The 15,977-nt window shown below is 40.7% G+C and overlaps 1 protein-coding gene across 2 annotated transcripts; it reads right to left on the reverse strand.

Annotated features, from left to right (window-relative positions):
• Positions 1 to 5,623: 5,623 nt before the first annotated feature.
• Positions 5,624 to 14,733, reverse strand: spartb (spartin b). 2 transcript variants are annotated; one of them, XM_071523606.1, is made up of 8 exons: positions 14,455 to 14,733; positions 12,788 to 13,632; positions 10,664 to 10,861; positions 9,184 to 9,331; positions 8,500 to 8,694; positions 8,248 to 8,406; positions 8,070 to 8,160; positions 5,624 to 7,334 (listed from the first exon to the last, which is right to left on the reverse strand). In XM_071523606.1, the coding sequence occupies exons 2-8, from the start codon at positions 13,628 to 13,630 to the stop codon at positions 7,130 to 7,132; spliced, it is 1,839 nt and encodes a 612-aa protein (XP_071379707.1). In that variant the 5' UTR covers positions 13,631 to 13,632; positions 14,455 to 14,733; the 3' UTR covers positions 5,624 to 7,129. The 2 variants fall into 2 exon arrangements, with proteins under 2 accessions (XP_071379707.1, XP_071379708.1); XM_071523607.1 differs by having other exon boundaries at positions 7,225 to 7,906.
• Between the last annotated feature and the right edge of the window lie 1,244 nt (positions 14,734 to 15,977).

Here is a 15,977-nt window from a genome sequence, read left to right on the forward strand (position 1 = left end):
CTCTCTCTCTCCCCCTCCTCTCCACTCGCTTTGCAGTGATTTACATTGGACCGTTCTGGGTGTCAGCCCTCCTCGAGCACGTTTCTACCGGTGCGCGCACCCGCCGTTTTCCTCGGTGCGCGCAAGGTAGAAGTGTTCCTCGGATGCGCGTTCGTGTTGAGGTGCATCTCCTTGAATATCCGCCAGGTTTGATTCAGTAGACGACGTTCCAGTTTTAAAAGCGACAGTTCAATCCGGTCTTCGGTTCTGACTGGCGGAGTCATTTTAGAAGCTTAACGCACACCTGCGACCGCTTGACAGTTAATTTACATATTAATGTAGCCTACTAACCGAAAATCACTCACCGGTACGCAAACACTTTAGCCTATGTTTGCTGGAAGAATATAGCGTTTAACTACTATTACTGTACCTTTGATCAATTTCAATTAAAAGATACAGGCCTATTCAATATTTGTCTTCCTGTCTTTTTAACTACAATGGGCCTCATTCACAGATTTGATGAACGTTCCACGAACACTTCACATTCATCATCAGATACACCTGGGATACGCAAAAATCGTGAATCCCACGTTGGTTTTTCGTAGGGATGCAAGAAGAAAAGTAAGAAATGTTTCATGAAATAGGCCTAAATGGCAGATGCTTCCCATAACGTACCTACCTACTGGGCCTGTCTGGCGACTACCTGCACAGGTGTTCAGGATGTAACTGATTGGTCCAATCACAAAGGGAGAGTTTGGATGAGTGTGGGTGAACTCCAGAGCGGCGCATTCCCCACGGGAGCTAATAAACACTACTTAAATATGACCAGAAGACCACGTAATGGGTAATTTGCACGTGTTTTGATACTCAGATGTTCATAGTAGAATTGCATCCTTCCATACAGCTCATAAGTCTCTAACACACACGAATAGAGTTACGACGACACATCCTAACCGATGTGGCTATCACAGTCTTTACACCTGAATCTATTAAACTCTAGGAAAACAATCACTATAAGTTATTATAGGGCTTTTGTCCAGCTGGCCGGCTGAAGGCACAATCCATTTACCTTCAAGGTTGAGGAGGTTACTTTCAAAATGATGACTAAACCTGACTACAGTTGGAGCCACTTACCTAATGCAGCTGATTTCGAAAAATCAGAAACTTTCTCTGACTTAAATTTGAATTGCTTTGCTTGCAAAGTAAAGTATGAAAGTAGCCTACAGAAGAATATGAAAGGCTCAGGGGAAAAATGTAGTCTACTTTGCAGAATTTGAAATTAGGCTAAATGCAAAATATACCGACTGTAATTTGAATAGTATTGTTATGGCATTCATAATTTCACAGTCGACGACTTTTACCTATACCTTCAAGCATATTTATGATAAATTTAATATCTGTATTCCTATTTTTCATAAAGATTCTTAATTGTTTTTTCTCAAACTAATGAATTGCAGCTACCATTTGTTTTAATTAGATTCGTGTAATCCCATTAGCCTACATGTAACTTTTCTTACCATTGTTCAACCTGTAAGCTTACAGTCTGCATGTCAGGATGCATGGAGAATGACAGTAGGAGGAAGTAGCCTAATGTATTATGTAACATATTAGGAGTCAGCAGATTCAGCTACTGAGCTACAATATCAAATACAACGAGTTTAGTAGATCACATGACTGGCATCTACTGTGCATTCAAATGTGCAGATAAACTAGATTTAAAATCCACCCAAGAGAGGAAATTAATCTTTGATCTTATCCATCAATTTTTTGAACTTGTGATGTCAAAAGAAAAAAACTGCTTTGTTGAAAATGAATTGGAGACTGACTTTATGGGCTCATAGTGTCATTAGTTGAAATTATTTTTTACATCTAAATGTGCTTACTTTACTTTTAACAGTTTCAAAGCAGAAAATGAGCTGTATCCTCACGCAATCTCTCTGTCAACGTGACTGAAAAATCAATCTCACACTCACTGACAGTAAAGTAGGTCCAAGAGTCCATCAGCTCCATCAATTTGTCTGTTAATGGCATCATTACAAGAGCTTTGGCTCTCATTTCTAGTTTTGGCAGAGATTTATTCATCTTCACACATCCAGAATAAACAATCCAATATCACAGTGAAATTCTCTTTTAAACTAAATTTTTCCTTTTAATGGTTTGTGAACACATGGTCACAGAGCTAAGCCAGTCTCCACCATGCAAAGACCAATCCTCCAAGCTTTCAGTGAATATTTGGGCCGTGTAGCAATATCTGAAAGGCTCAGGAGCTATGGAGAATGATATGGAGTTTAACCACATTTCTTTTTAGACAAACCTGGGAGCAAGATACATCTAAATCATCCTACAATCAAATCATTTGAGGCATCAGCACCTGAACAGTAAGAGAAGATCTACATTGATTGATTTAACCCTAGATAAGGAAATCAACTGTCTAGATTATAAAGGAGATATTCCAGTGTGCTATAGGCTTATTCAGGTCTCTGTTTCCCTTCAGGTCTGGGCTAGAGCATGAAGATGGACCTAGTGAACCTTCACATGAAACAGCCGGTGGGCTCCAGGCTGCTCTTCATTCTCGCAAGGAACAGAAACGGAGGTCGGCACTGCCTGAATTCAATCAATTCAAATCATTAACTTATTTGTTAGTTAGTTTGAAAAAAGGAAGCACATTGATGGTATCTGAAGTAATGTGAAAAGTGACTTGGCCTTAAAGCCTCTGGAAACTTGGCCTCAAATATTAAAAATATAAAACATTTATATATAATATCACAATAATATTAAGTATCCTCCCAAATGTGAGTTTCAAACAAAATGTTAATAACTATTATATTATTATATTATGGCTTTGTTGCTCATTCTATCCTCACTGTACATATTATTCACCAGCTTTAGTAGACTTGCATTCAGATATTGAACCTGTGTTTTAGAAGAGTCTGTGGTTTGTTTTCCCAGGCTTCAAATTCGAACATCTTGTCGGCGCTTGTGTGACCTCCTGCCCTTCGTCAGCGGTCAGTTAGACACAGCGACCACACTGGAGCTCACTGCCAAGTACATGAGCTACCTGAAGCAGACTCTGCCTCCGGACACTCTGTCTAAAGTAGGTCTCCTGCATGGTTTTCGTTTTAATTGCATGCAGAGCCAAACTTTTGCTGTGACAGTTTTCATCACTTTGAATTTTGTTCACTGTTGTTGTTTTTGCTGCAGGTTCATAAAGCAGTAGAGGAGAATATGAAGGGCTCATGGAAAAAAACAAGCAAACCATCAAAGAAACGGTATCGTATCTATAGAATTAGACTCACTGATGGAGTCAATTCTTAGGTTTTTATATGAAGTGCAGAGTATAATATTTCTTGCCTCAGATACAGTGCTAATGAATTACATTTATGTTTTTCATTCATCTATAGGCCTAGGCGGACAGTGAGGCTAAAGAGGAACATCTCACAGAGAGCAAAGCCAGCTGCTAAGAAGTCAACTAAGGGTATTATTATTTTCTACTCTAGATACTGTATTTCCTATGATAACTATTTCCAAAGTATGTGAGTATTTTAACAAATTTAATTCCAGCTCATGTTTCGAGGAGATGTACTCGGCACAAGGGCTCTGAACAAGTAAATCAGCCGTCCGTCACAGTAAGCAATCCTCTGATGATGGACCAAGCTCCTCCTCCAGTTGAAGGCCTGACCGCAGTCCATGCCCTGCCGATACTTTTGGACAAATCGTCCGTTCCCCGGGGACAGATGCTGCCAGTGTGCCAGGATCAATCCCTAGCTGCCTCATTTCAGTCAGTGGAAAATAACTGGATGAACCCGTCCTCAGCGTTTCCGTGCCTCTCCTCCACGGCCTTTATATCGGCAGTGATCAGCCAGACTGTCCTACCAGAGGCGGGACTGGACCCATCCTCAAGCCGTGTTGCAACACTAGAGATATGGGATGCCGCTCCAGGCCTGGAAAACCCTGTTGCTCTCCCACCAGTGAATTTTCCTGACCAGACTGCTGTAATGAATGTCATCATAGCCCCAGTAGAGCAAAGCCAGGTTCATTCTCCTCTAGCTGGCCTAAATGAAAATATCCCACCAGTAGATGTTATAAATCAACCGCTTGTTCCATCGTTGATGTTTCAGGGTACAACTATAAGTTTTAATGCAACATCTGAGAGGTTTGGTCAGTCGGTGTCAGACGCTGTGTGTGTCTCAGGGCCCCTCCAGGAGAGCAGCCTCTGCAGTAGTAGCCCCTGGACTAACAGTCTGCAGGACACAGTCAGCCCCTTTTGGCTGGATTTGCTTTTAGATACGAATGACAACTTGTGCTTCCCTGATGCTGCTGTTGAAAACACTGTTCCTTCTCCTTACGCAAAGTCCAAGCAGTTTTGATCGGCCAAATATTGTCACAAATATTAAAGAAACAGAATGTTTACGGATATTGATTTATTTGATTTGTTTTGATATAATTTGATCTTGGTCTATAAGGCATTTTGAGAGATGGATATAGGAGGGTGGTACAGTTTTCTTTGTTGACATTCTCTCACATACATTATTGAAGTGGAGCCCTATTGATTTTGTGATTTGGTTAGGGAAGTCTACATAGAGTACCATGCCATTAGTTTAAATGGGTACAATCTAAATGATGCAAGGAGATGACGGTATATGGTATGGTATCTTCTCGGTTATGGCTGACAGAGTAATTCAAATGTATAGAGAATTCCTGATGACATAGCCTGTTAAATCTGATTTGCAGTGTAGCTGCAGTTAGTAAGACCAGTTAATAAATATTGTACATGCATTTATCTTTGTTGTGTTATTTTTTCCTGCTTTTCTCAGTAATTTACAAAAGTATGTATACTGTTGTCTCTAAAAAGTTGATGATGGCATTTCCAATAGCATGACTTGTTTTTTTTTTTACTCAGCTTCTTTGATTGTGATAAGTGTCATGTGAGCACATCTTTAATCTCTAGCCAATAATAGGCAAGAGTTCTGGTTGTTCTGCATCTCTATAATTTCCTAGGGTAAGTCATCATAGGTCATATTTTATTGTATTTTCCATGAGTCTGTTTTAAAAATAGCCAATCCATAAAGGGTATTACATAATAGGGTAGTGTTAGTCATGTCAGTGATTGGAGAACTGTTCTTTATTTGGTCGGAATACCATGTCATTTTTGTTCTTTAATACGATTATCTGCCAAAAATTATGAATAATGGACTTATGGAAAGTAGCAGATAACAGGCAGCAGATAAGGCCTCCATTTGTTCAAATAAACATGTATGTTGGTGTAAATAAGTTTTGATAGTATGTATGGTGGCTGCTTCAATGCTTCAAATAAATATTTTCAGAATTTATTTCTAGATAAAAACATTTCCTCAAAGCTGATGGGAGTTTGTGATAATAAACATGTCATCTATTTGTACATCACACTATGGCCACTAGGTGGCGGTATGAAGCTGATAGATCCACGATAAATGCATTGATATTGTGTTTACTGTATTCATTTCATTTGAACAGCTGCTCTAGCAGACTAAAGCTGCAGATGGGCAAGTTGTCCAGATCAAATCCATCCGATCCACACTTCATTAAAACAGACGCCTCATCCCCTATTCATCTGTTCAAAAATACTGCCATTTCTTCAAGTTTTATTTTGTCAGAATTCCTTTTAATATGTCAGTTGTGAAAGTAATCGTCTACATACAACTACAGAAGTACATAAGCAAAATTACAATCATCTGCTGAGAGTTTAAAGCTGGTGTTTAAAAACAGTTAAAGACAAACCAGAACCACCTCACTCAAAAACACTTACAAAGTAAGATTAGCTGGCTTGGAAACTTTTTTTTTGTGTTTGCATCACATCTCAAAAAAATATTGTCCATACATCACAATGTTAAAAACTACATTTTTATATATTTTATAAGATTACAAACATCAACAAAGCAGAACATATTTAAACACCACAATGGGAATTAATGTTGCATCTTGAAAATATGTGGCTACAACAGATATTAAAATGTACAACAGGGCAGCACTGCAGATTGTAGCAGGTAGACATTAATTAATATGTTAGAAAAAAGCACTTTTGGACTCCTCAGACTTGCAGTCAAGAGGGATTAACTCTTTGGTAACCCTCATTGAGAAAAGCTGTCCATAATAATTACATCTTTTGCAAGCTGTTACAGTGTCACAATCCCACATCATAATGAAGGTTAAAAGAAAATGCAAAATAGGCTACAAATTGTCCAGCTTCAGTTTTACAAAACATTTCACTTTTGCATATCATTTGACAGTTGCAGGCACAGTGAGCAGCAGTGAGTGATTTATTTTCCTGTTAAATATCATAGGGCAAAAACGGATCTGTTCTGTCTGAAACAATTATATCTTCAGATGGTGATATACAGGTCTTATTTTTTTTCCCAACATTCTTTCAAAGTAGATGAATTGCACTTACCCTAAAAGGGATAAAGAAAACCAGAACTTAGATAAATGCTTTTTTGGAGTATTAGTAAGGTTTTCAGGGTCCAGTCAAAAAACGTCCGATGCTTTCTTACTATAAACAGCATAGGGAAATCGTGACCTTGGTATTATAAGGTTCTATCTGATCTTTTTGTCAAAACTGAGTTAGTCGCATGAACCTATTCTATGAGTGCCTGTTGACATATGTGTGGTGTTATTTTTTGAAAATAATTTAAATAATTTTTGAGTCTGTAATTTCTAAAACAAAAAGGACCCATCTCCATTTAACTCAATGGATGCTGAAAACTTTGAAGCTCAATATCTCAGAACTATCCTGAAGGCAGAGAGAACCTTATAATTCTAAGATCACAAAATTACAGTCTTCTTCAATACCGATGATACAAAATCATAGGTCAAACAATCAATATACACAATCATTTTATAATATCTGTATCAATATATAACCCAAGTGAATGTACATAATGATTCCACTGCAGTTCCTCTACATCTAGGTTCATCTTATGTACCACTCCTTGAAAAGATTAAAGTGCGTAAGAGCTGTATCAAACTATGAGATATGCAAATAACAGTAGTCGTCTTGTAAATATAAAACATGTATCATAAATAAAGCATATTAAATATAGATTTATTTGATATAAGAATACAAATTATGTGTTAAGGCGCTGCTGAGGGAGGGAGGGAGGGAGGGCACCACAGGCTACTTCTCATATTTCTCCACTTGGTTCCCCTTCTCTGGTTTTTCCTGAAGCTTGTAATCTTCCAAAATGGCCTGCGCCGTTTGCCTGCCGGTCCTTTTCACCACAGCTTTGAGCCCCAGGTTGTCGATATTGAAAGCGGTGACGCCCACGTTAATGGCGGAGTTGACAGCGTGGTCTGTGGCTTGGCCCACCGCCGCCCCATACCTTCATCAAGAGTTCAGATTGGGTGAGAGGGCAGAGCAAGAGACGAGAGACAGAGGAGGTTGGGACAGTTATCACGGAGTGCTAGGATTGGCGAAGATGACATGCTGAACGTGAATTTCATTGCGAGGATCAAACCCATGCAGTGTACGTTGAAATTAAGAATTTTCTGACTGCCAGAAATAGATCTGTAATCAACGCTTTTGTCCACAGCAATTTAGAAATATGTAGTTAATTGCATTGTGGGGGTAATTTACTCCTCATTGGAACGCTTAGCACAAATTCATTGGATATGATAAGGCTTTAAGTTCAGGCAGGACAGAAATATTGTTAAGTGTGAAACACTGGGAGAAAACAGTAAAAGCAACATAAGCATCTGTGTTGCAAGAAAGGGTAAGGAGGTGAATTGACACAGCAGAAATTACTCTACAGTGCAAGAGCCTATTCATCCCAACAAAGAGGCTAAGGTCATGCTATTGATTAGTAGTGTAAAGGGTTAATTAAGTGTGTTTAATTAAGAAAAAATACATGTCTTCTCATTAGGCGGGTCTAAGGCTTTTTGTAGACCCCTAAATCTGTAAAGTAAGTGGAAGAGGAAAATGTTAAGTGCATGTTTGTTTTTGCTTGTATAATGCAAGTAAGCATTTGCAAGATACACAACAAAAACCTGTCTAGCAAGCAGTGTTTAATTAACATTTAAGCAAGTGACACATTGAGTTCAAAGAAAAAACAACTTACTTATGTTTTACGGTGGTGACCGTCTCTGATGCTACACTTGTAGTTATGTTCTTTGCTGCTACTTCCAAGCCAGTCCACATGGTTGCAAATCCTGTGCATCAAAATACATAGCTTAAGCACATTTTAGTACTTTTCTTATAGCCAACTTACTCTTAATGAATGAAATATGAAAGTGTACCTTGTACTCCACTGGCAGCCACCACCATGGCTCCATCTATGTTGGAGCGCCCATCCTTGTCCTTCTTCAGAGATTCTGGGATCAGCTTGCCTCCATGTTTTTTCACGTGTGGCGCTAACTCCCGACCCACACAGCCAGCAACAGTACACACCCCGTCCACTGCAGTGACACAGGGTTATTCAGTTAGAGATTTACTGCCAGATATCCACTAAAAGGTCACTAAAACAAGCAGACTGGGGATGACTTCTTCACCTAGAATCTGGCTGACTTTGACAGCTCCTCCGGTGGCTTGCTTGGCCACATGGAGGCCTTTGGTGACGGTGGGGCTGACATGGGTGGGCTTGTCCTCTGGGGTTATGTGGTCCCTGAGTTTAGACGCCCCCTTGTGAATGGCCTTGCCTGTGAACTCGGCTCCCTTCACCAGGCCCCAGCTGAGCCAGGACGCACCTGTGAGGACAACACAGTTACACAAGAACAGTCACACCTTGGCTTTTTATAGCCTTGTAAATCCAGTAATTCTGATACTGACCAAAGACTGATCACAAATATTCTCAACTATCTCCTAACTCAGTGGTTCTCAACCTGGGGGTCAGGACCGCCAGGAGGTAGCAAGATCATTTTGGGGGAGGGGGTCATGAGATGATTTATGGGATATGAAAAATGCATATTTCTACTATACAAATTTATTATCATGTCTATTTTTTTCAGATTTTTCTGTAATTTTTGTTCTTGTGAAATACTGAATAGATTGTAGCCTCTAGGCCTCCACTGACAGTGAATCAAATTAATTCTTCAGTTGAACTTTGGTTGAACACGCTTGTGACGAGGGGTCGAGTGCTTCGTTTTAAGGGGTCACAAGCCAAAAACCAACCACTGTCCATACTGACACCACCACAAACTCCACAAGGATTTCCAAGGTTAATGATGTGGGCTCACCTGTCAGGATGCCATTTGCCACCTTTTCACTCCACTCAGGCAGTTTCTCCTCCTCCTCCCCCTCGGCTGTAGCTGGAGCGGTCTCCTCGGTCGGGGCGATGGGCACCTTCTGACTGAGATTAATGGTGTCTGCCGCTTCATCTGGGGCCTGATCATATAGGCACATTGGTTAGCTAGTGTGAGACGCAGACAGACAGTGTGGGCTGATGATAAGGAAAACAGCTTTTCAGTCACAAATGGGCAAAGTCTTTGTACAGCTTGTCAGCCACTTTCTGCAGGGTGTACAGATCCCCATTCAGATGCTTGCCTCCAAGTAACCCCCTGGTCACACAATACCTCCTCTCATTATTTTGTGCCGCTCATTAAAATGCAAGATTTGTTGGTCACAAAGAGAATGCTATTATCCATTTTAAAATGTCTCCGTGCCATCAGAAAACAGTCTCCCTTTGTACTGAAAACCCCTACTATTCTAAAATCATTTGTTAAGCCCATACAAATCAGTTAATCCCAGATATGAAAGCAATACAAAAGTGCGTACTTGCTTACAGTCAGTGGGTGCTCCATGAGAGAAGATGACTAGCCTGGCAATAGGACTACATATATTAGAGAGGACCTTGTTTGGTATCGATCGGAGTCAGTGTCTCTACCACCATCATGGCCGGAATTGGCACTTGTCTTTGAGTCGGAGCTCTGACATTCTGTTCTAACTGCTGAGGATAAGAGCATTAGGACTCATTAATTCTCCTCACCTGCCTATTTCAAATCCCTGCAATGCTGAGGCAGGGGTTACTTTGAGAGGCGTGCCAGCTTGGAAGTAAGCAGGTACAAGAGTTTTATGCCAGACCAAAACACTGAAAAGTCCTTCAAATCCACTGAGTTCAAGGCCTATAAGAGTTGACTAAGCAACAACTGTAACCACTTTTTTTCTAGAGGGACAGGATTAATAATTGTGTAGTCTACATAAACAGTTGATGACTAGATATTGTAGCATTGCATTAATATTATTATGAACCAATCAGACTAATGAATTGAGATTATCAGCTTTCAAAGAATAAACTCTGATTATCAGTGCTATTCCACTTTAACAAGTGACAGGTTCATCAAAAACAAAGATGAGGTCATTATCACATGCCTGAAACTACCAATAGGGGCAGAGCTGGGCCACTTCACAGTCTCACTCCCCTAGAATAGCTATATGCCCCCCCCAAAGGCACAAGCGGATTTGTGAAAAGGTATTTTCTAACAATGCTTTGTGAAAAAACAATTTGGTCCTCAATAGAAATCTATTTGACAACGCAATTTTTCTGAGCATCCTGCAATCATGAGGTGGTCAGTGAGAAAACTAGTACAAAAAATATGTAGCATTAAGTTACAAGTAACTGCTACAAACAAAACCTCAGAAGCCACGCTAGCATTTATTCCCACAAGTATGTCAGATACGTGTCTCAGGCTGTCACAGCAGTGATTGCACAGCGCTCACCTGAACCCTGAGGTCTGTCATCTGGGACAGCAGGTCCTGGAACAGCTCTCTGTCTGCAGCAGGCAGCTCGGAGGACAGAACCACTCCCACATAGTAGCCTGGAGCCGGAGCCATCATGTCGGGGAACATAAACACCCCGGTGTTACACAGCAACACCGGAGAGTCCATGGCCATGAGAGGGTACAACCAGTCACACACCTGTCAGTAGGAAAAGTAAAAAGAAAAACATAGAAAATAAAATGCATAACTAGAAATATGTCATAATGAGTAGTATACAGCTGCGACTAACAACTATTTTTGTTATCGATTAATGTATTGATTATTTTTTTAGATGAATGAATGATTATTCAATTAGTCTATAAAATGTCAAAAATAATGACAAATGGCCATCACAAGTCACCAGAGCCAAAAGTGATGTCTGACAATTGCTTACTTACACCCAAAGTATTCATTTTATAATGATATGAACCTGAGAAAAGGAAGCACTGTGAAGCTGTAACTAGCAAATGTTTGGTATTTTTACTTGATAAATGACTAAAACAATTCGATATATATAATCAATTAATTTTATGTTGATCACCTAATTGATTGACTAATCATTTCAGCACTAATGAGAAGGCAGATGTATGACACAAGTAAACCAATTGCTAAATACTTCCTGACTCAACTGTAAATATTTTTTATTCCTAAAACATATGCCCTGCCATTCAGTGATGTATGATGATGGCTGCATTTGCAGGGAAGTCACATGCATTAGAGGAGGAGAGCTCTGCAGAGAGAACTTGCTAAGGTCTAGGGCCATTTCAAAGATAACCTTGAAAATGACTAGTCTGACATTTCTAATGATAGCTCTGGTTAATGCAACACAGTGAACTGTCTGAGGGAAGCCAAACCAGAGGACACTTTCTCTCCCTCTGACTGCTGCACGTCTAACAGGATTATGGAGCATGACGAGCTAAGAAAGGTTAAGATAATTACTTGCATTGTGGATGTGAATCGTTGATATCACCCACTGGCAACGGGGCAATCCTAGGTTTGTTTGGTACATGGAAAATTTCCCAAGGAGGGATCAGATTTCAAACTCATGATCCACTAGTTTCAGTGGATTGGCTGTTTAATTAACAGAACAAGACAGTGGCTACCTCCAAAACACAACTTTGCTGACTGGGAAGACCTCAAAATAGCTCAAAATGACCTGGATAACTCATTGAATTGGTCTAAAAACAAAACCTAATCTGCTGAGCTTACATAGCCTCATATAATTCCTTATCTTAACACTTGTTTTAGTTAGTGTTTACACATCACCTCCACATCTACAAAGCATGCCAGTGGATCAAACGCCTATTGGTTTGTACACTGCCTGAGGAGAAACCTAGCTCTGTGCAGGCTAATTTGTCTTGGTGTTTTTTATAGACTAAAGGACATCAGGGGTTGGGAGAACAGAGACATCCGATGTGCCTCTCAGACTAATCCTTGCTGACTGGAAGAGTCAATGGTGTGTTATCTGTAGCGTCGATCAAAGAGGAGTGCCAAGTTGTGTAAAATGTAATATCCATGGCAAGAGACAAAAGCAGGCAAGGGTAAGGCTTTCCTGGTGACACAGATGCATGGTACATAATTTACCTGAACTGCAACAATTTCAGAAACATTACTAGTTGACAATTTTAGTCTTCAAAAATGTCGTCACACAACCCTAGCTGCCAGCCTGCCCATAACGAATGCCATTTGGGTTTTTCCCAGGATGACATCATGACCAGAAATCCCTAGGGATTAGGGCCAATGAGTCAACGCTCACATGATCCAGTCCACAGGGCAATGGATAGAGATCATTAACAAGCCTATCTCTTCCCTCTGAAGACTCGCAGTGGAAGGGGTCTGATGAGCCAAGCAAACATCTTACAAAATCAGGTTAAAGGGCACAGGAGAGACTGAGGAGGTCTGGTGATAGTGCAGTGATGACATTCCCCTAGCACTGATTGCATCAGCTAGGCTATTACATTCCTGTGTATGAGGGTGGCTTGTCTAGCCCTTTCAAGCAATATAAACTGTACCAGAGGACATTTTAGTGTGCTGAAATACCATCATTCTGTTGCATTTTTAAAGCACTTCTCGTTGTTCTCTTACCTGCAGAAATGCTGGCGGTCGGTTGGGCATTGTCTCCGAACGCTCGCTAGTAAACTTCACCAGCCGCAGGTAGCCTGGGTAAGAGGGAGCGCTCACTTGACCGTCAGGCATGACAAAGAATATCTGCACCCCATGTGGGAGAAGCAGCAGCTCCTCTCCCTCTTCGCCCAAGCTCTGAGGAGACGGTGAAGAGTTGGACGTATGGCTGTAGAACTCATCGCCTACCAACGATAGCTCCCCTGCATCCGTTCCATAGGAGATAGACAGGTGGCCATCAGCTGCCTGAGCAGAGTACGCAGGAGGCTGCTCGCTCACAACCGCAGGCTGTCTTGTAGGTGAAAGAGGTAGAGCCAGAGTGTTGAGGGCAGGCATGCCTCCTACAGCTCCTGCTGAGTGGCCATTAGTAGAAAGCAACTTTGGTGGAGCTGGCCTCCCTGGCTTCTCTTTGGTGGGGAGCATGGGGTAAAGGGTTTCTGAGGACATGCCTGCATCGCTAGGCCCGGACGCCCCGCTGGAGCGTAACGCAGGTCCAGATCCAAGGTCCGAGCTGGTCTCTAGTATAGCTAGACGAGTGGTGATGTTGTTAAGGGTCTCCTGCATCTTCTGCTGCATCTGTCTGGCTGATTGCCAGGAGCTGCCGACGCACTCCTCTCCCTGTGACGGCACACTGATGGCCCTGAGAAGGTGCTGTCGCCCTTGTTTGTAATGCTCTAGGGCCTGTGCCTTGTCTCCAGCTTCATCTGCAGTCAGTGCCTTATTGATGCAGTCAAAGGCCCTCTCATAGCCATCTTTGATCACTTGAAGTCTTGCTTTGTCGAATGCATCTTGTTTGGCTTTCTCCATTCCTTCGAAAACAAAAGAGTTACAATTAGCTTAAGTTACACTATGATACCCTGTCTAAACAAGGACTGATCTTGGCACATCACATGCACAGCACAATTTAGGCATATAACTTTACATCTTGGTGGTAATGTTATACATATCAGCATCATTAGCTAAGCCAGCACTTTGAGATATTTCAAAATATTTTATTTGTGACACAAAACGGATTTGAGGGCTACTGTAATTGCCTGATATAGACTGAATTGTCATTTCAACAACAGTTTTCAACTTCGCGAGAGCAGTTCAGGAGCTGGTATTCTCCCAAATGTGCTTTATTTTAAAGCTAACTTTATCAATTTCGCCCTCAGTATTCAGCCTAGAAAGAGTCTTCAAAAGATAAATTCTGACAAAATAGTAATATGTAGCCAATACTTAACTTCAAAATAGGAATTGGCAAGTTAAAAGCCCACTTTTCCACCGATAATTTGGGGACTTGACTTTATTAAATGTAACCCAGGAATTGAAAGACAATGGCCTGTTAAAACGGGTTCATCAATCTCTCCGACTGATGACGAGAGTCTGGCTCTCGTAAGTTAACGTAACGTTAGCTAAAATAGGTTAACTGACGTTACGTTTACTCTATCGCTTGTTAGGAGTTGACTAGAGATAATGTTACTGACTGTAAACGACTGAGCTGACGTTAGTGTTCCCATTATTTAAGTTGCTCCGTCACGACGTTACATCAAAAAAAATTACATCTAACGGTTAACGGTAACAACTAACATTAGCTGAGGTTAGGTAACTTAGCTGGCTGTTACTAGTTAGGTAACTGCACCATCACTTACCGTAGCCCAGTGAGCGAAAAACTCCCCAGAACAGGTGAATTAGCTAGTTAGCTAGCTAGCTATGTGATCTTGTGAGCCAGGTATCTTAACGTTAGCTATCAAATGTCAGATGGCGTTAACTTTGATCAGCAGTCGTCCTCCTGTGTGTTTGTGGTCTAAACGGAACGAAAACTCTCTTCTGTTGGTGTTGTAGCTGACGAGCCCAGTCTATCACGTGTTTCCAAGGCTTGTAAAACAAAGATATTATAATGACCAAGAGCGTCACTGTAATTTACTTTCGCCTTCTGTCGGAATGAATCCACTCTGCTAGTAACTGGGGCACGAGTCGCTGAATGTGTTTCTACGGTCTGCTGCAAGGGACAAAATAATGGAGTACTCGTCATATCTGATAGAGCGAAAGTTACAGTCGCCCTCTTCTGGTTGTTGCGTTCAAATACCAGAGGGCCAGGCTGTTTGGAAAAGACTGTTTTCTCTGTAGGGATTTTCCCCAATAAAATTATATTAGCGTACACAGAGTTAGGCATGCCAGGTATGGTCGGAGGCATAGTTCCCCCAGTTTCCATATAAAACAAGCTTGCTTTATTAACAGTAATTACTTGTGCACTGCTAAAGACGAATTTAAAGACGATCAACAAAATTTAAAGACTTCTCATAATAGTCTCATTCTGTTCATGAGAAATACTTTGGCACGTATTTGTCAGTGGGATAGTGGGAATGTGGATGTAATGTCAGGGATGAGAGCGACCTGCAGGGGCAATAGGTGTCACTTTCCTTCCTCATCAAGAGCCAAAACATGGTGCTGCTTCACTTAAATGAATGGAAGACTGACTTTATGTAGCCTACTCACAATATGTTTATTTGAGGGATTACATCCAAATGAGTTTTATCCACAGCAATGCTAACATATATGAACCAACAAGTGTGTCAATATCCCTGTAAAATCACCCTGGGTGCTATGACAGTCACCATGTATTCAGTTTTCTATTGATTGTAGCTCTGTCATCGATATGACATCAAAGGTTAGTCTTTGGGTCTCTGGTTCCCAATTTTTTATGAGAGTTGTTCACACATACTTATTGGACTGTTCTGAAACATTACTGTAATAAAATATCAATTCTTCAAGCTGCTGCACTCCAGTGAGATGCAAAAATGCAGTGTGAAAATGTCATGTCCCATAAACAGACCACAACTACAAAACACTATTTAGTTATTTATTTATTTATTCAAATATAATAAACATGATTATAGGCCTACTATATGGTGTTTTGGTTTTATACTACCAAACGACAGAATCTAATCACAAATAGAGATAACAGTTCAACCTTTTATTTGTTAGGCATGTTAGAGTTAATCAAACATAATGAACATCATTTTTAGGGTTTCATTTGTGTTAAAATGAATTGGGTTGGCACAAGGTTGAAATACTGAACAAAGATTAGTGCTACCACCATCTGGTTATATGGGTCATTGCAAATCACAGACATTTTACCATTCCCTTTCCTAGTATCTACATTGTTGGGAAG

Source organism: Centroberyx affinis, unplaced genomic scaffold (assembly GCF_046629955.1).
Source record: "Centroberyx affinis isolate AG114_WGS23_722 - 3 ecotype Tasmania unplaced genomic scaffold, CSIRO-AGI_Caff_v1 ptg001095l_1, whole genome shotgun sequence".
NCBI lineage: Eukaryota > Metazoa > Chordata > Actinopteri > Beryciformes > Berycidae > Centroberyx > Centroberyx affinis.